At 41.6% G+C, this 20,598-nt stretch overlaps 1 protein-coding gene across 1 annotated transcript in view; it reads right to left on the minus strand.

The window, feature by feature from the left end:
* Window positions 1–20,598, minus strand: part of GLDN (gliomedin) — a 75,860-nt gene that overhangs the window by 28,519 nt on the left and 26,743 nt on the right. The window contains exon 2 of the mRNA XM_047766348.1: window positions 8,385–8,436. Coding sequence (XP_047622304.1) covers window positions 8,385–8,436 — 52 coding nt within the window. The remainder of the gene's footprint in view (window positions 1–8,384; window positions 8,437–20,598) is intronic.

A 20,598-nucleotide genomic window follows, 5' to 3' on the forward strand; every position in this document is an offset into this window, starting at 1 on the left:
CTCAAGAAAGAGACTAGAAGAAAGGAAAAAGCCTTTTTCCTGCTTCATTTTCATTTTGTGCTGGGCTCTGCAAATGACTCCGACTATCCCATCCCACATTCCTCGCTCAAGTTGATTAGAATTAGGTGAATGCTTGATAGGAGCTAAGCCACTTAGATTTTTTTCTCCTCCTCACACTCTGAAGTTGAACCACAGCGCTCCTACTTGTGTCAACTAGAGGTCCGTGGATGGCCATGCACAGTGAAAAATATCAGTCTGCAGACAGAAGAAAATGAAGGAGAAAGAAGTAGAAGTGAGTGACTGGCTGTCTGCTAGAGAGTCAGAAAGGCTGAGAGAGGAGCTATGTGGATTCCTGGTGGTTTTCCAGTTTCTGGTTCCAGCCCCCTGGGGCCTGGCTGCCTCCCCTGCCTTCCTAGTCTGTCTGTGAGATATCCTTGTATCTCATGAAGCAAGATTTATGTTCACCAAACTCAGTATCATTGTCCTCTTTGGGGGCCCACAGAGAGACTGCATTCCCAGCCTTCCTTCCATGGTGGGGGTGGGGGAAGGGGGCAGTGAGGTACTTCTAGGCCTGGCGCTTTAAAGCACCCAGTGCCATTCTTTGTTCCTCTTCTCTTCCCTTGGGAGTGACCTTGGTGCCTGAGTCCTAGAAAAGGAAGAGGAATGGGGTTTCATGGTCACAGCTGGATTAGCCTCAAATCATAAGAACATGCTTTCACAAAGATGAATCCAGTGCAGAGCTAGATCTTGTTCTTAGGCCCCAAGGCCAGGGTCCATCCTGGCAACCCTTCCTGAAGGCATCCTCTGGGGGCTCTGGACCAAGGCTCTCTGCCCTCCACCCCTGAATTTGCCCATTTCAGTCCTGGGTCCTGTCACCTCCCCATTCCCAATCCAGGGGGCTTGGCCTCTCCCAAGTTACCACCTTGCCTTACAACTTGTACTTTTCACACCTAAGTTTTAATTGAAGAGCTTTCTGTAGAAAAGAAGGCCCAATTTCAAGCTGGCATGAAAAAAGAAGAGGCTGGCTTTTGAGAAGCTTTTTTAGGTGCCAAAGAATAACCTCCCTAACCCATTTCCAGCACAGATGCAATCCTGCCAATCTCCCCTAAGTGATCTCAATAGCTTCAGCCCACATTCACTGAACAGCCTGGCTCTCATTCTACCACCATAAAAATCAAAAAGGAAGAGGCTTTTCGGGTGCCTCTCAACAGGGCTTTTGTGCCTCTAATTCCATCCATTTGAGCATTTCTCTAGTGCTCATTACTGTCACTCTCAGGATCATTGAAAAAGGACTTCCAGAGATGGAAGAAAGGTGCTTAAGCCACAAGAGTTTCACAAAAAAGGACCAGGCTGTTCTGAAGATATTTAATTTTATGTGAGGGTTGAAATGTGACTTGAGTAATTCAATTAGCATTTTCTAAGAAGCCACAGGATTACAGCTTTTCGCTCTGAGGTTACACTAAGAGAACAAATGTCAGGCTTGGACTCTGGTTTCCTCAGGGAATCATCTTTCCTACCAGCCCACCACGCCCATTAATCACTTACATAAGTCACAGGTTTGGTCATTCTGCAAACACATGGAGCTTCTAATACTGGGGAGAATGTTTCAGAAGTTTCTTACAACACAATGCACACTGTGCAGGGTTTCTCTGGGGCCTCCCCAGAGTCTGCAGCCATAGACTGAGGAGACCCAACAAAAACTTCAGATGGCTTCAAAGTCTTGTGGTTATCTTTAAATTCCATGAGAGCTGCACATTTACTCTATAAAAGGATTTTTCTTTTTTTAAATTGAAATATAGTTGACATACAATATTATATTAGTTTCAGGGGGTACTACATAGTGATTCACCATTTATATACATGACAAATTGATCACCATGATAAGACTAGAGCCACCTGTCACCACACAAAGTTACTGCAATAATACTGACTACATGCCCTATGCTGGACATTACAGCCCCATGATATTTATTTTATGACTGGAAATTTGTACCCCTTAACCTCCCTTACCTATTTCACTTATACCTCAACCCCCTCGTCTCTGGCAACCACCTGTTTGTTCTCTGTATCTGCAAATCTGTTTCTGTTTTGTTGTGTTGATTTTTAGATACCACATGTAAGTGAAATCATACAATATTTGTCTTTCTCTGTCTGACTTATTTCACTTAATATAATACACTCTAAGTCCAACCACTTTGCTGAAAATGGCAAAATTTCATTCTATTTTAATGGCTAAGTGGTATATAAACACCATGTCTTATTTACCCATGCATCTATCAATGGGCACTTAGATTGCTTTCATATTTTGGTTACTGTAAAAAAAAAAAGCTGCAATGAACATAGGGGTGCATATATCTTTTCTGATTAGTTTTTGTTCTGATAAATACCCAGAAGTGGAATTGTTGGATCATACCATAATTCAATTTTTAATTTTTTGAGGAAACCCAATACTGTTTTCCACAGTGGCTGCACCACTTTACATTCCCACCAACAGTGCCTGAGGGTTCCCTTTTCTGTACCTCCTTGACACTTGTTTTTAGTTGTTATTTTGATGATAGCCCTTCTGATAGGAGTGGGGTAATATCTCATTGTGGTTTTGATTTTCATTTTGCTGATGATTAGTGATATTGAACATTCATGTGTCTGTTGGTCATTGGTATGTCTTCCTTGGAATTACTTGGGTTTTTTTTTTTGATATTGAGATGTTTGAGTTTTTTTTTTTTTAATATATTTTGGATATTAACTCCTTATCAGGTATATCACTAGCAAATATCATTTCCCATTTTTGGTTGCCTTTTCATTCTGTTGATGGTTTCCTTCACTGTGCAAAAGATTTTTAGTTTTATGTACTCCCACTTGTTGTTTTTTTTCTTTTTTTTTTTTTGCTTTTTAGGGCCTCACCCAGGGCATATGGAGGTTCCCGGGGTAGGGGTCAAATCGGAGCTACAGCTGCCAGCCTACACCATAGCCACAGCAATGCAGGATCTGAGCTGCGTCTGCGACCTATACCACAGCTCACGGCAATGCTGGACCCTTAACACACCGAGCGAGGTCAGGGATTGAACCCACAACCTCATGGTTCCTAGTCGGATTCATTTCTGCTGCACCACAATTTGAACTCCTAGTCCCACTTGTTTATTTTTGCTTTTGTTGGCCCTTGCCTGAGGAGACAGATACAAAGAAAAATATTGCCAAGACTGATGTCAAATAGCATGCTGCCAATTTTCTCTTCTAGGAGTCTTATGGATTCAGGGCTTACATTTAAGTATTTAATCCATTTTGAGTTTAATTTTGCATATGGTGTAAGTTTCCTCAATACCATTTGTTGGGGAGACTGTCTTTCCTCCACTATTTTTGGGCCCTTTACCATAAATTAATTGATTATAAAGGCATGAGTTTATTTCTGGGCTCTCTATTCTGTTCCACTGATCAACGTATATAGTTTTGATTACTATATCTTTGTAATATAGTTTGAAATCAGAGAGTTTTTTTGTTCTTTCTTAAAAATGTTTTGGCTATTTGGGTCTTTTATGGTTCCATACACATTTAAGGATTATTTGTTTCACTTCTGTGAAAATGTCATTGGCATTTTGTTAGGGATTGCATTAACTCTAGATTGCATTGAGTAATATGGTCATTTTAATGATGTTAATTCTTCCAGTTCATGAATACAATATACCTTTCCATCTGTTTGTGTCATCTTTAATTTCTTTCATCAGTGTCTTACAGTTTTCTAAGTATAGGTCTTTTACCACCTTAGAGGTTCATATATAACAACTTACATATATAACAGTCTATTTTAAGTTTATGGTCAGTTAGTTTTAGTGCATTCTAAAATCAATACGTTTTTCTCCACTTCCCTTCATTTTATGTTTTTGACATTATATTTTGTATCTTTCATTTTTTTCTTTGTGTATCATTTAACTGTTTTAGATATAGATTATTTTACTTTTGCTTTTAATTAATTAATTAATTTGCTTTTTTAGGACCGCACCCATGGCACATGGATGTTCCCAGGCTAGGGGCTGAATAGGAGCTACAGCTGCTGGCCTATGCCACAGCCACAGTAATGCCAGATCCAAGCTGCATCTGCAACCTACACCATAGCTCATGGCAACACTGGATCCTTAACCTACTGAGTGAGGCCAGGGATCAAACCCAAAACCTCATGGTTCCTAGTTGGATTTGTTTCTGCTGTGCCACAATGGGAACTCCTACTTTTGCTGTTAAACTTAACACTACCTTTAGAGGTGATAGATCCTCTCTCTACCTTTATCATTTGTTTGACTTTACCATTGAGATTTTTTTTTTCTTTCATAATTTTTAAAATGCTAGTTATAACCTTTTCTTTTCCATTTAAAGAAGTCCCTTTACCATTTCTTTTAAGGCCTGTATAGTGGTAATGAACTCCTTTAAAAACTTTTTCTTGTCTGAGAAATTCTTTGTCTCCTTCAACTCTGAATGATCACCTTACTGGGTAAAATAGTCTTGGTTGTAAATTTTTTCCTTTCAGTACTTTGAATATATCATGATACTCTTTTCTGGTCTTTAAAGTTTCTGCTGAAAAAATCAACTGATAATCTTGTGGGAGTTCATTTGTATACAACTAGATTTTTTTTTTCCTTGCTGCTTTTAAGATTCTCTCTCTAACTTCTGACACTTTAATTATGTGTTTTAGTCCACACATCTTTGGGGTCATCTTTTTGAGGATTCTCTCTTTCCTTCGCCAAGTTAGGAAAGTTTTCAGACATTAAGTCTTCAGGTAGACTTTTTGTCCCTTTTCTTGTTTTCTTCTTCTGGGACCCCTGTAATGCAAATATTAGTACTCTCGACTCAGAAGTCCCTTAAACTACCTCACTTTTAAAATTTCTTTTTTCTTTTTGCTGTTCTGATTAGGTGATTTCCACTATCCTGTCTTCCAGATTGCTGATCTGGTCTGCATTCTTAATCTGTTATTGATCTACTCTAGCATATTTTTTAATTCAGTTATTGTATTATTCAGTTCTGATTGGGTCTTTTTTATATATTTTTTTCTTTTTGCTGAAGTTCTGAGTTCATCAATTGTTCTCTCAAATGGGTGGGCATCTTTATGACAATTACTTTGATCTTATAAACTGCTTATTGCTATTCAATTTAGTTCCTTTTCTGGTGTTTTTATTTTTTTGTTTGGAAGGTATTCCTTTGCCTAACTCTCCGTGTGTGTTTCTATGTGTTAGGTATGTAAGCTACATCTCCTGGTCTTGAAAGAGTGGCCTTATGTAGAAGGTGTCCTGTGAGGCTCAGTGGTGGAATCCCCCTTGTCATTAGAACCAGGTAGGTGCTCCAGGGGTACTCTGTGTGGGCTATATGCACCCTCCTGTTGTGGTTGGGCATGATTGTTATGGGAATGCTGATTTGTGGGTCTGGCCTCTGTGTAACAAGCTGTGAGGCCAAGCTATAGCTATTGTGGGTGTTCTGTTGTACCAGGCTGTGCCCCTGGAGTGGGAGTCACTTTGGAGGGGTGCTGGTACCAGCCAGGGCCACCCACCAGATGGGGCATGCAAGGAAGAACTTTGGAGGGACTGGCTGGAGTGTGTCCTCAGGGCAACACTGGGGTGGGGTATACAGTGTTAATCAGGTTGATGGAGAGGGATAGAAATTGTGCCTGTCAGAACTTCAGTCCCCAGAGAAAGTTCCTCCTGATCTCTGACCCTCCAGCACATGCCCCCAAATTAGTCAATAAATCTCCTTCTCATATGACCTGGACACTTTTCAAGCTGCTGCCTCTGTGCTGGGAGTCAGAGTGAGTGAGTTTGTGTGCAAGCCCTTCAGGAGCAGAGTCTCAGTGTCCCACAGCCCTCCAGCTCTCCTGGACATAAGCTCCACTGGTTTTCAAAGCCAGGTGTTGTGGAGACTCATCTTCCAAGTGGAGGTCTACCAGGCTGGGAGGCTTGATGTGGGGCTTGTACCCCTTGCTCCTCAGGTGGGAGCCTCTGCAGTTGTGACACCCCCTTATGCCTGTGGGTCGCTGCACTGGGGGTGTGGGTTCTAACTATTCTGTTCCTGCTCATCTCAATGAATCCTTTTCTGCCTGTCCTTAGTTTAGAAAATCTGCTCTGCTAGCTTTCAGATTGTTCTCAGAGATAGTTTTTCTGTGAGTAGTTGTAGTTTTGGTGTGTCTGTGGGAGGAAGTGAGCTCAAGATCTTCCTACTCTGCCATCTTGATCTGGACCTCTCCAACGTAGACTTTTTTTTTTTGTCTTCTTGCTATTTCTTGGGCCACTCCCGTGGCATATGGAGGTTCCCAGGCGAGGGGTCCAATCAGAGCTGTAGCCACCAGCCTATGCCAGAGCCACAGCAATGCGGGATCCGAGCTGTGTCTGCAACCTACACCACAGCTCACGGCAACGCCAGATCATTAACCCACTGAGCAAGGGCAGGGACCGAACCCACAACCTCATGGTTCCTAGTCGGATTCGTTAACCACTGCGCCACGACGGGAACTCCCAACATAGACTTTTAATGCAAAAATAATTTCCCTTTGTGTCTTCAGAATCCAACACCCTCTTCAAAGAGATAGGAAATGCCATATCTGAAATCAGGCTCTGTAGGCCCATCCTTGGGCCTGGTTAGTTCCTGGTGTGAGCAGAGGGCAATAAATTGGGTGACTGGCTTCAGTTCAAGGTACCACATATTTCTAATTACCCAAGACCCATGGGCATAATATTACTATGGCAATACAGAAAATATTATTATTTTCCATAATTATATTATAATTGGTTTTCAGCCTATTAAAACCATATGGTAAAAAGTAAACCAATGTGTATTTTTATAACTTAAAGTGTTCCTAGATATTTATTCTGTCCCTGGCCCTTTGGCCAGCACATGTGTCCCCCATGTGAGCTTTTGAATGTGGGAGGCAGGTGTGCCTCCTCTCAGATGAGAGGCCAGTTGCTGTTAGATTCTGGTATAATCACATCAAAACCACTTCCCTCTTCCTCTGCCTATCCATCAGCCATTCCAGGTTCTAAGGTGTGATGTGCCTTGAGGTTTATTCTCTTTGTCCTTTTTATTTGTCCTTGGTGCACTGAGCCATGGGGTGGGTGGTGAGGTCAAACTTCAATCCCTCCCAGCACACAGTAGGCACCATACAGGGCCTATTTATAAAGTGTGTTTCCTTGGCTAATTAGCAGTTTGTATCTAGACTTCCCATTCGAGCTATATATAAGATATAGGAAAATAATTATGTCTGGTAGGAGATCTCTACTACTTAGCAAGGTCCCCTTCCTTCCTCTATCCTCCCTCCCTCTCTCTCTCTCTCTTTTTTCCCCCTTTTATTTTTTTTCTTTCTTTTTTTTTTTCTTTTCCCACTGTACAGCAAGGGGGTCAGGTTATCCTTACATGTATACATTACAATTATATTTTTTCCCCTTTTCTCCCCCTTTTAACTCCCCCATGACGGGGGAGTTCCCGTCGTGGCGCAGTGGTTAACGAATCTGACTAGGAACCATGAGGTTGCGGGTTTGATCCCTGCCCTTGCTCAGTGGGTTAACAATCCGGCATTGCTGTGAGCTGTGGTGTAGGTTGCAGACACCGCTCGGATCCTGTGTTGCTGTGGCTCTGGCGTAGGCCAGCGGCTACAGCTCTGATTGGACCCCTCGCCTGGGAACCTCCATATGCCGCGGGAGTGGCCCAAGAAAAGGCAAAAAGACAAAAAAAAAACAAAAAAAAAACAAAAAAACACATGGGAATAAGGAAAACATTTATGTCTTCAGTTCAAGATACCACACATTTGTAATTACTCAAGACCTAGTTATTTTCCATGGTTATATTTCTATGGCAATAGTGAAAATATGATTTTTTAAATGATTTTTATTTTTTCCATTATAGTTGGTTTACAGTGTTCTGTCAGTTTTCTACTATACAGCAAAATGACCCAGTCACACATACATGTATACATTCTTTTCCTCACATTATCCTCCATCATGCTCCATCAAAAGTGACTATAGTTCGCAGTGCTACACAGCAGGATCTCATTGCTTATGCACTCCAAACGCAATAGTTTGCATCTATTAACCCCAGATTCCCAGACCATCCCAATCCCTCCCCATCCCCGTTGGCAACCACAAGTCTGGTCTCCAAGTCCATGAGTTTCTTTTCTGTGGAAAAGTTTATTTGTGCCATATATTAGATTTCAGATATAAGTAATATCATATGGTATTTGTCTATTTTTCAAAATTATATTACTATTGATTTTCCACCCATTAAAAACAACTGGTAAAGGTAAACTAACTTGTATTTTTATAACCTAAAGTGTTCCTAGATGTTTCATTCTGCTCTTGGCCCTTTGGGCCACCAAGTGTTCCCCATGTTAGCTGCTCTTGGTCAGCACCAGGCCAGCCTACCTGTCAAGCAGATCCCCCTGGTGCTGTTGCACAGGTCCACCATCACTCGGATCTGCAGGGAGAGAGGGCAGTTAATAGCAGCATGGTAGGCAGTTGACCCTGAACTTGCCCTTTTTTTCAGACAAGCAGAAAGCAATTGTAAAAATTCAGAAAGCTATTACACAGAATAATTTCAAGAGCATATGCAGAAGTCCAAGGAAAAATTAACCTAAAACTGAAAAGAAATCTTAAAAGATATAAAAATTTTTATATCAGCAGCTCATCTGTCAACATCGTCAACAGAATCTCCTTGATTTCCATCAAACTCTGAGAAGACAGAGGATGGGGAAGGAATTGCCAAATCTAAAGCCAAGCTAGCCCTCTAGGGTCTGAAGGTCTCAATCTGTTAGTCTGAGTAAAGAGGGCTGGTGAGTTTAGCAGTCAGAAGCAAACACTTACTATCTGGGTAAGGTACTTAACTCTGTGACATTTTAGTTTCCTCTGAAAATGTAGATTGTGTGAGTAGCTGCTTTGAAATTATATGTCTGGCACATGGAAACTGCTCCTAGAGCAATAATTCTCATTGCCTCCTTGCCACTGGATGGCTACCTGGTGTGCATGGTCACTGCACCATGGTGCCAGCCTGACACCTGGTTCCCACACATCACTTTACATTCCTTTCCCCATCCATTTTCCATGCTGCTCCTGATGAGCTTCACAAAACCCAAATCTGATGAGGTCGGCCCTGACTCAAACACTTCCATGATTCCTTGCTGCTCTAAAGATAGAGCAAAATTCCTCCTTTACTTTCTGGCCTCATCTCACACCATCCCCCCCTCACTTTCTGTCTTCTGGTTATATTCTGCCTCAGTTTGCTCATCTGTAAAATGGGGCTAAGGGTAATACTTATTTATTAGACTTGTAATGAAGCTTAAGTGAAATTATGATATGTGAGGTTCTTAGAACAGTGCCTGGCATGTAGGAAGCACCCAAAAAAGTGTTTCCTATTTCATGGAGGCAGCAGAGAATGTGGATAGAAGCATGAATCCTGAAGTCAAAGTGCTTGTATTCAAATCATGGCTTTGCCATTCACAAGGATGTAATTAACCTCTCCATGCTACAGTGTCCTTGTCTGTAAATAGAGCTAACAGTATCTACCTTACTTACAGCATGGTTATGTGGATAAATGAGTGAATACATGCAATACACGTACAACAGGGCCTAGAATGTGATAGGCATATTCTATTTATGCTACCTTTTTTTTTTGTCTTTTTAGGGCCACAACCACGGCATGTGGAGCTTCCCAGGCTAGGGGTCCAGTTGGAGCTATAGCCACCAGCTTACATCACAGCCACAGCAGTGCAGGATCTGAGCTGTGTCTGCAACCTACATGACAGCTCACAACAATGCCGATTGTTAACCCACTGAGCAAGGCCAGGGATTGAACCTGTATCCTCATGGATGCTAGGCAGGTTCGTTAACTGCTGAGCCATGACGAGAACTCCTATTTATGCTGCTATTTTGATGGTTCTTTAAATGTACCAGGAATGACTTAGTTAATTTATCTGTTTCCCATCCAAGAATTTTTAATTTATAGATAGAACAATTTTTGACCCAAATAATGTAGCATTTCAAAACTGTGGGAAGAAACCTTATTTGTTGGGGAATGGAGCTGAGAGAGCTGGATTGACATCTGGGGGGAAAAAAAAAGATGGATCCCTATTCCACTCCTTAAGCTAAAAAGATTAGTTGACCAACATTAATCAAAAATTTAAAAGTTAAAAACACACTAGTGAAAATACTGAAAGAAACCTTGGGAAAAATATTTATAATGGCATTGGAGAAAGAATCTTTCTTAGAATGCTCTTACAGAATGTTTCTGCATACTATAGACAGGAAGAATGTTATAAATTTGACTAATTAAAAAATTTCTGCATGAGGTAAAATACTACAAGCCATAACAAAGGAGAAACATGGACTTAGAAAAGTAACTGCAGAAGGCTTGTATATAAAGAGCTGTTATAAAGCCCTCCCTCCCAAGCCCCAACAAGTCTCTGAGCTGAAGTATATTGGGCAGTGGGACTCTCCCTTTTTTTTTCCTTTTTATTTTTTTTTCAAATTTATTTTTTATTAGGGTATAGTTTGATTTACAGTGTTGAGTCAATTTCTGCTGTATATTTACACACACACTATTTTCCTCATTTTATCTTCCATTACAGATAATGGAAGGGACCCTCCCTTTTGCACAAATAAGAACAGAAAGGCTTTGTGAAGTGACGTGTTTATTCAAGGACACACAGCTTGTTGGTGGAAGAGCTGGGCTCAACTCCAGGTTTCCTGATTTCAGGTCTATTGCACTTTCTATTATGGCTCTGATGATTATCCCAATGAAACCAGACAGAAGAAATTATGATTCACCGCTTTCAATCATTTCCATAAATTAATGTAATCAACTGCACTACAAACTTTCATCATCCTAAAAAATGTATAATTGCCCATTGAGAGGACCATTAAAGACTTCACAATGCTTCATTTGCTGCCTGGGGGATTACAGCAGAAAGGAGTAGTTGGAAACAACAGAAGCATCAACAGGGAAAATTAACCTTTCTCTTTTATGCTTATCACTGGTCTGGGGTTGGCACAGCTCCTGAAAAAAAAAATGGTGAAGAAGGAGCTTTCATTTTCTGACCTTTTGGCTTCATTTACATGCTATAAGTTAATTTAGATTAATTTAAATTATGCTAATCTTCACTTGGCTTTTTTTTTTTTTTTTTTTTAACAAATGTGGGCTATCTATGATTGTATCAAGATAAAACATGGTATGGAAATTTGTGGCCCTAAGAAAGCCAGAAATATTTTCTTCTTCTGATAATAACGATTTTTTTCTGATTCTAATAATGATCAAATCCTAGATCTTGATTTAGGATTTGAGACTGGTGAAGCTGGAAGAGGTCTTAGAGCTCATTGTCTTAGCAGTGCTATCAGGCAGGATCATCTAGGACATGGCCCTGTCCCCTCTCGAGACCAATTCCTGCCTTTCTCCCCCATCACTATGTTCCAGTCACACTGGCCATAAGGCTGGTCTTTGCTGTGCCTACATCTTCACTGAATTCTTGGTTCAAGTGTCACTTCATCAGGAAGGCTTTCCCTGATTCTCACAATGACAGTAGACCTGGCAGCCAGTCCCTATCACCTCACCTGGCTTTCTGTCTTTGTGGTACTTATTATTATCTGATATAATTTTGTTTATGTATGCATTTGTTTATTACCTGCCCCTGTTCCCCAAAGAATGCAAACATTTTGAGAGCAGAACTGCTGGGTATTTTTTTTTTTTTGTCTTTTTGCTATTTCTTTGGGCCGCTCCCACGGCATACGGAGGTTCCCAGGCTAGGGGTCGAATTGGAGCTGTAGCCACTGGCCTATGCCAGAGCCACAGCAACGCGGGATCCGAGCCGCGTCTGCAACCTACACCACAGCTCACGGCAATGCCGGATTGTTAACCCACTGAGCAAGGGCAGGGACGGAACCCGCAACCTCATGGTTCCTAGTCGGATTCGTTAACCACTGTGCCACGACGGGAACTCCAGAACTTGCTGTTTTGTCTGTATTCCTTGTGCACAGAGCAGTGCCTGGTTTCAGAGCTAGAACTCTTCTGCTGGGGATATAGCATTCGGGTAGGGAAGTACATCAATGGTCTCCAAAAGAGAGCTCGCCCTGAGGTAGGTGTGGCCTTGGGCCAGGCAGCTCTTGAAGCGAGGCACACCTTGACCTCACTCCCTGAAGCAAGTCCTTCCTTGATGGGGCATATAGAACAAGTCTCCTTGTCTGCCACATCAACTGCCTGAGTAGTGACACAGATAGATCTGCAAATTCCAACATTAGGAGTCTCTAAATTGTAACCCTGGCGGACTGTAGAGGGAAGTCTTTCTTTCTCACCCAGAGTTATGGCCTTTCAGTAAATAAGTAAGTGTTTTCAGGAGTTCCCTTATGGTACAGCAGGTTAAAGATCTGGTATTGTCACTGCAGTGGCTCAGGCCTGACCAGACCTTCTGGTTTTCTCTATGAACACAGAACTGGTCTCACTGGATTAGTAGAACCAGGGGATCTTAGGAAATTTCTGGGCAAGAAAGGGGCCCCTGGACAAAAATAATGGACTTCTTCCTAATTTGGCTTCAGATGGCTTGAGCTGGCTTTAGTTTAGACTAAAAAGGGGACATAAAAAGGGGACTATGAGAAAGAAAATACTATAAATTGGGCATTTTGATCTCACTTGTAAGAAGATTATACAAGGATATCTGGACAAGAATGCTCATTGCAACATTGTTTGTGCTGGCAAAAGCACAAGAGCAATCTAAATGATCATCGTGAGGTATTTGTTAAACAGATGAGAAGGAATGGGGTAGATCTATATGTACTAATCTGGAAAAGATGACCTTGGCATACTGTTGAGTGATAAAAGCAAGGTGAAGGCCCAATGACATAACACAATGCAGCTTTTTCAAAAAGAATATTTAGATATGTCTGGATAAGTGCAGAGAAAAGTTGGGAGGCTCAGGAACCAAACCATTAACTGAGATTTTTTTTTTTCCTTCTGGAAATTGAAACTAGGAGATAAAAGTGGGATTTTCATTTCTTAGTTTATATATATACTTGTATTTTTTTTTTTTCTTTCTCTTTTTTGGCTGCCCCACAGCATATGGAGTGCCCAGGCCAAGGATCAGATCTGAGCTGCAGCTGTGACCTAAACTGCAGCTGCAACCTAAGCTGCAGCTGTGGCAACACTGGATCCTTAACCCATTGTGCAGGGCTGGGGGCTGAACCTGTGTCCCAGTGCTCCCAAGATGCCACTGTTCCCGTAGAGCCACAGCAGGAACTCCTTTGGTTATATTGTTTTAAAGATATGTGGAGGAGTTCCCACATATCTGTGGCTCAGAGGATTACGAACCCAACTAGTATTCATGAAGATGTGGGTTTAATACTAGGCCTCCCTCAATGGGTTAAGGATCTGGCATTGCTGTGAGCTGTGGTGCAGACTCAGAACCCCTGTTGCTATGGCTGTGGCATAGGCTGGCATATTTGACCCCTGGCCTGGGAACTTCCATATGACATGCGGGTGCGGCCCTGAAAAGAAAAGAAAAGAAAAAAAAGATATGTGGTGATAATAGGTAATTTTTACTTTGCTGTTTTTAATAATTCAAAGAGAGAGAAAAGAGAGCATGTAAGCATTTTGTGAACCCCAAAGATGGGTCTAATGACTCAGCTTTCTCTGGAAACCCAAATATCATGTCTTCACAATTAGCCCCACCATTTGGAACAACTTAGACAGAGCTCCGTTGCTTTTGGACAATAAACATGGAATGAACTAGAAGAGTTGTTTAGCGATTTTCAAATTGTTCATTAGTCATAAGATTTTTTTTCCCCACATAAATTGCCAAACCCCCAAATATGAAAAAAATTAAAATGGAGCTACCCTGCATTAACTGGGGTGGAGTTGGCCTTTGTTATTTATCTGTTAAAATGAGAGTGCTGGACTAGACAGATTTCAAACTCTACTTCCAAGGCAGGGATTGAGGGCAGAGATGGGGAGGCATATGGAGACCCAAAGTCAGGGGAGGAGGGATGAGAAAGCTGAGGTCCAGAGAAACCAAGTGAAGTACCTAGCCCGGGCTTCCCCAGCTGACTTCCAGAGCGGGTTCTATTTTCCCCCATATCTCCTTTTTCATACCCCTCAGTCTTTCCAAAAGGAATTGTCTGGAACAGGAAATGAAAATTTTTGCTTCAGTTTACTTTGAATGTGAACAAGATATTAGATTTTTACTAGTTGAATATGCATCATTTCAAGGAATGTCTTCTGCACAAACATGAAAGTTTTAATCAAAAATGTTTCTTGCTCATCAGAATGAATAACGCTAAATGCAGTGCACTGCCACTGCTCATCAGAACACAAAACCGCAAGTGGTTGGCTGGCTGCCCTCTTGAACTCCCTTCCTCTCCCCTTTCACTCTCAGAACTGATTCATGAAAAAGTAAGAGAGCAAACCTGACTGCCATCACCAGCTTGGGCGTTGCTAAAATAATGTCTTGCCATGGCTTCTCTGAAGTTCCCCAAGTACAAGTTCTGGTTTGCTTGGAGAAACACTTTAAATTCCATGACATCTTTCAGATCTGACCTATTCAGTACTGTAAATTCCATCTTTTTTAGATAACTGAATACCCTTTAGGAATCTCCTTAATTATGCAAATTGCTGTTATTATGTGCATGCAAATGATCCTTTAGAAAGAGCTCCAGGGAACTGATAATCAGCCTGTGATTGAGCTATAAATGTGGTGGCCCAGCTGCTAAGGGTTAGACCACAGGTGCTGGAGGAATCCCTCACTGGGTCTGAAGCTGGAGTCAGCTACCCTGGACTCGTCCCTGTGAAAGGCAGGAATTCACACTGGGACCAAGATGTGGTGATGACAATCTGTAAACCTCAACAGGAATGTGGGGTTTGCTTTGTATGGGGGTGAAATCCTAAGGCACAGCCTTCTTCCCGCAGCCCTGCAGGAAGATCAGGTCCAGGTACCTGTTAGCTCAAGAGAGCAAACTTTGGCCATCCCACACCAATGACCTGGGGGCTGAGTGCTCCATGTCAGTGCAAACTGGTAGCCTCAGAGCCTAGCTAAATCCTGCCCAGCCTTCCCCAAAGACCTCCAGTCCCACTGATAGCCCCCTTTACAGCCCAGGAGCATCACCATATATCTGTGTCGTTCTGGCTCCTCCACCAGATAGGATCCTTTGGAAGGGACGGTTCCATCCTATTCCTGTAGGCCCCATTCACTCATCTGGTCCCTTTCCCAGCATTAGAATGGCATTAAGCACATAGTAGATACTCAATAAACACTTTGAAGGAGGAGATAGATGGGTCCCAGGCTGAGCAAGTGCAATCTGTTCCTTGTAGACAGATAACTTCAAGATAAACCTGCATCCGGCTTGCGTAAAAGAGAGAGAACATCTATTTCTCATTCTTGAGGTCAAGGAGACCTCTGGAGCTTCGCACTGGCAGAAAGGCTCCTGGAGGTCAGAGACAGGAGGGGCATCAGACCACAGTACATCCTGTCGACTTCTCAGAGACCCCTGTGCCAGAATCCATCCTGAGGGCAGGGCTCTGAGTCAGGCCACAGCCAGACAAGCAAGATGATTGGCCAGGGGAAGCCTGGCAGGACTGCTCCCATAGGAGTGATTGAAACCACCTCCAAAGCACATGCTGCACTCTTCCTCTCTTGCTTTCTCTCTGTGTCTCTTTCTCTCTCTCTCTCCACCCCTCACCCCCTCAGGCCACCTGTGCCTGCGCTTACTCTGCACCTAACTTCCCTCTCGGATCTCGGATCTCTTTAAATAAACAATTGCCTCACTATATACCTCAGTCTCTGCCGAATTCTTTCTCCAAAGGGATAACGTTCTGGTGATCTACATCAAGCGGTTAGGGTTCATCATTCTCACCCAACAGCCACCTGAGAACATTTATGGTGCCGAAACCCGGGAATTCAAGGTAAACCACCAGCCTCGTCCAGCTGCGACTTGAGGCCCCTGACTTTCACTCTTTCTCTCTCTAGTTCTCTGCCTCACTTTCTTGTCAAGACTCCCAGGGCACAATCGCCAGGTATGGATAGGGTGCCTTCACCTTGGATGCCACCCCACCCCCGTCCCTGCACCCAGCCTGCAACTTTCTGGACAGAGTGCCCTTGGGAAGGGGCAGGGAGAAGGGTCGTGTCAAGGCCCTGAACTGACACCCACAAAAGGGAAAGGCAAGGAGAGATTTTTTCACTAACCATCTCCCTTTCTGGCCAATGCCTGTTTTTCAGATCAGAAAGAAATCTGGGACTTAAAAAAGGTCCTAGAGCTCTGAGGATTTACATTCTGGGGAACATACCCTGGAATGCAGGGATTAATCTATAGAATATATAGAGAAATCTTCAGGAAGGTCGCTCATCCTGGGTACCATGGACAGCAGGATAGGACATGGGCCCCAGGACGCTAGGGCCAGCAGGGCTGCCACGTGTGGGGGAGCTGGCTGGCTCCACTGTGGCTAGGGTGGATGGGACTAGGTAGATTGGGATGCCTAGAACCAGTCCTATCTCAGGGAGCCCCCATGGGATCTCCTAACCCTAGCACTTGTCTTGGTTACAGGAGCACTCTCCTGGGAAACACTCCTTCCATTCTCTCTGGTGCATTCAAAGTCACTGGGGCAAGCTTTCTCTAGATTCTATAAAAGGGGGGAAAAAAGCTTATTTCCTTTTTCAATATCACCTGGCCCCAATACGAACTTGAGGGCAATGAAGCCTGGCCAGAAAAGAGAAGCCTCAGCTTTAAGACCCTCTTACAGTTAGACATCTCTGACAAAAATCAGGGAAAATGGAGTGAGGTTTCCTTTGCTCAGACCTTCATGGTCCTTTGCCAAAATCCTGCACTATTGCAGCTCTGCTAATCAAAAACCCTAGAGAATCAGAAAACCGTTCCAATATTATAAACTATCTTCTAAACCTCCCGACTTGGAAAAAGCCAATCTTCCCTTCTCCTGCAAGTTCCCCTATTCCCCCTGATTCTTCTGATCATCCTAAGACCCCACCACTGCAGAGGGACAGTCCCTGCTGGGATGTTTTATCAGCCAGTCTGCCCCTGATAATAGGCTAAAATTCTGTGTGGCCAACAGTACTCTTCGGACTCCTGAGAAAATTGAGATGAAATTTTTGAAATCCCAAAATTGGTTCTTTTGTGTATATATATAGTTAAAAAAAAACAAAACTACAACAACCAAACAAACCTGGCTTCATAAATTTTTTTTTCAAATCCTGACCTCAAGAGAACAAAAACATGCTCAGGAGAAAGGAATAGATTGAATATGGAGCTAAAACAGACGCCTCAGTAGACCATGAATGTGAAATATCGAGGTTCCAAGCCTGGTCCACAATATCTATCTCTGGAACTAATTCCAAAATCACCAATCCTTTTACCACTCCCTAATCCTCCTCTACTTAAAAGGCTTGTGAGGGGAAAAATTTTTTTTTTTCTGGTTTTAAGGGAACAAAGTCATCCCAAGAAGAATTTGCCTGTGTCTTTGAGATGCAAATGTTCTATCTGGTCTTTTGGAATCCTTATCTCCCCATCTTCTTCTTCTTCTTTTTTTTTTTAATGCAAATTTCAGGAAAAGGGGTACAATTTGGAGGTTGACTTCTCAAAGACAAATAGAAATCCTATGTCTCTTTTCATAAATATTAGTAGAAAGGGTTTAGCCATTTAGACAGGTGAACTTGATATGTTCCACCTGCCAGAATCCCAACTTGAATCCAGTCTCTTTTTTGCAACTGATGGGTTTTACATAGTGGTACCTGATTTCACAGCCAAAACTTCAGAATGGGAACGTTGAGGACTCTGTTTCACATGTTGCACCTATCTATATGTATACCGTAGATGTATGGCATCGCCAAAACTAATTAATAAAAGAGCTCTATTTAATTGGCTTAAAGAAAATTAAAGGTTTATATAAATTCTCAAAATATAGAAGGTAACTGGCCAGAATTAATTTTAGGTTCACGTGAACTGGGAAATATTCAGTATTAAGTTATTGCCTGGTATTAGAGTGTGCTGATCTAATCATAGACATGTCTTTGAAGAGTCATCAATATTAAGTATAATACCTTTATTGTACCTAGGTTATACTAGAGGTTAAATAAGACCTGTTCCAAATTTGTTAGCATGAAACATAACTTGGTATGATAAAGTATAAGAACTTTTGGATGAATTATTTAGGAATAATTGTTGTAGGAATATCTACTTAAGAATGATCCTTCCAGATATTTGGTAATGTGAAAATCACCAAATTTAGAGTCCTGCTAAATTAAGTTAAATGAAGGAAGCATAATTTCCAAGTAAAAAAGATACTGAAACATTAATGAATTAACTGAACATTGGCTTCATTTAACAGAGAAACGTACATATTTAGAACTATTAATATGTTTGGTGCCACACTAAGGTATTTTCTATAAGAAAATACATGCTTTTAAAGAAATTACTGATATTTATGTTTAGGAATCCACAGAGGTCTCATATAAAAGACGGTTCATGGTTACTTAAGGAAAGTAGGATGTATGTTTTCAGTAAAGAAGGAGTGGATTGCATTTTATTAAGGGAAAAGAAAGCAAGCTGGTACAGAATTTGGATTTGGTCTCTGTTAAAAGAAAGTTTTCTTGAAATGCTGCTTTTGATAACAGATTGTGTGGATTTCTTTGTCTTTAAGTAATCTGTATTTGCTTTTGATATCTCTCGTTACTTTGGTTGAATGAATAAGTATTATTTAACAATAATCTATGATTCTATTTGACCAGGAGTTTGTGAGGCATCTCAGAAAAATTATTGAACCTTCTAGGACTATTTGGTAGATTAAATTACAAGGGAATATTGTCAAATGAAAGGTAAAAACAAAATCTGTAAAGATACTGGCACATGTAGATAAAGTACATTTTCTACTTCAACAAACAAACAATTAACCCCTCCTTGTCAGACTTTTGCCATCCTGATGCCCTTGGAGCATGACTAAGGTCTGTCTGCTCCTAAATCACAGAAGTTAAGAGAGTAAACGATAGCTGTACATTAAACAGTCGGGGCTATGGGAAATCCAAGACGGCCGCTTGGTTCTTCCCAGCTACCTGGCAAATCCAATAATCAAAAAGAAATGGTTAGAAAATGTGGTTTCCATTTGGGGTATAATTTCTACAATCCTAATTTGGTTATATTTGGTAAAGAAAAAAATGAAGGTAATTTTAAGGAAAAATATTGTTTTGGTACATATTCTAGTTTTGTTTATTGAGGTTAGTGTTTACTGTCTAAAACTCACTTCTCAAATAGTTCTTTGCTGCTATGTTACATCATTATAAAGTTTGAATTATTAAGAAAATATTCTAAACTTGTTTTTGAAGCTGATTGCTGTAATCTATCTCTAGGTGAAAATCAGATATCCCATGATAACCAGAGAACTATACATACTGGAAAAAGTATCATTTAAAGGGCTGTCTCCAGGGTAGATAGGTTCCTCCCTCTTTCTTTCTTCCTTCCTTCCTTCCTTCCTTCCTTCCTTTCCTTTCCTTTCCTTTCCTTTCCTTTCCTTTCCTTTCCTTTCCTTTCCTTCTTTTCTTTTCATTTTGCTTTTTAGGGCTGCATCTACAGCATATGGACGTTTCCAGGGTAGGGGTCGAATTGGAGCTACAGCTGCTGGCCTGTACCACAGCCACAGCAATGCGGGATCTGAGCCATGTCTGTGACCTACACCACAGCTCGTGGTGATGCCCTGTCCTTAACCCACTGAATGAGGCCAGGGATTGAACCTGCATCCTCATGGATACTAGTCAGGCTCGTTTTCATTGTGCCACAACGGGAACTCCTGATAAAAGTTTTCATTATCAGGTATTCTTAAGTGCCTCATGCACAAGGAGACTGAAGAAAATAAAATCTTTTTTGTTTTCTTCTTCTCTTGTCTTTTTAGGGCCACACCCATGGCATGTAGAGGTTCCCAGGCTAAGGGTCCAATTGGAGCTGTAGCGCCAGCCTACACCAGAGCCATAGCAATGTAGGATCCAAGCCACGTCTGCGACCTACACCACAGCTTATGGCAATGCCAGATCCTTAACCCACTAAGCAAGGCCAGGGATCAAAGCTGCAACCTCATGGTTCCTAGTTCGGATTCGTTTCCACTGCACCACGACAGGAACTCTGAAAATTAAATCTTAAATTTATATTTCTCATTTAAGAAGGGCCTCTACTTTGGACTGGCTTACAGAGAGAATTACTGACTTCAAATTCCCTTAAAACAAGGCTCTAATAAGAAAAAAACAAAAACAAAACCAAAAACAAACCAATGCCAGGACAAAAAAAAGACTATATCATCTAGACAGCTATCCCGAGACTGCTGGACCTGACCACTATGGTTATTTATTTTCTCCTTGGTTTCTTTTACTTTTATACATGAATCAAATGTTTTTCTATCAAGGGCATGATCTTATGTGAATTTTAAAAACCAATCCAATTGCTGGGTCTTGGTCAATTACATGCATTTGGTACTTCTGATTTACCATGGTGAGTTTCTCCCCTCCAAGACTCTTATTAGTTGGGCCTTTAGGGATTTATTCCATGGGAAAAAAATTATAACACTGTTCAGGCCACTATTTTTTTTTGTCCTTTTGTCTTTTTAGGGCCACACCCA

This window comes from Phacochoerus africanus, chromosome 2, assembly GCF_016906955.1.
Source record: "Phacochoerus africanus isolate WHEZ1 chromosome 2, ROS_Pafr_v1, whole genome shotgun sequence".
In the NCBI taxonomy this organism is placed as follows: domain Eukaryota; kingdom Metazoa; phylum Chordata; class Mammalia; order Artiodactyla; family Suidae; genus Phacochoerus; species Phacochoerus africanus.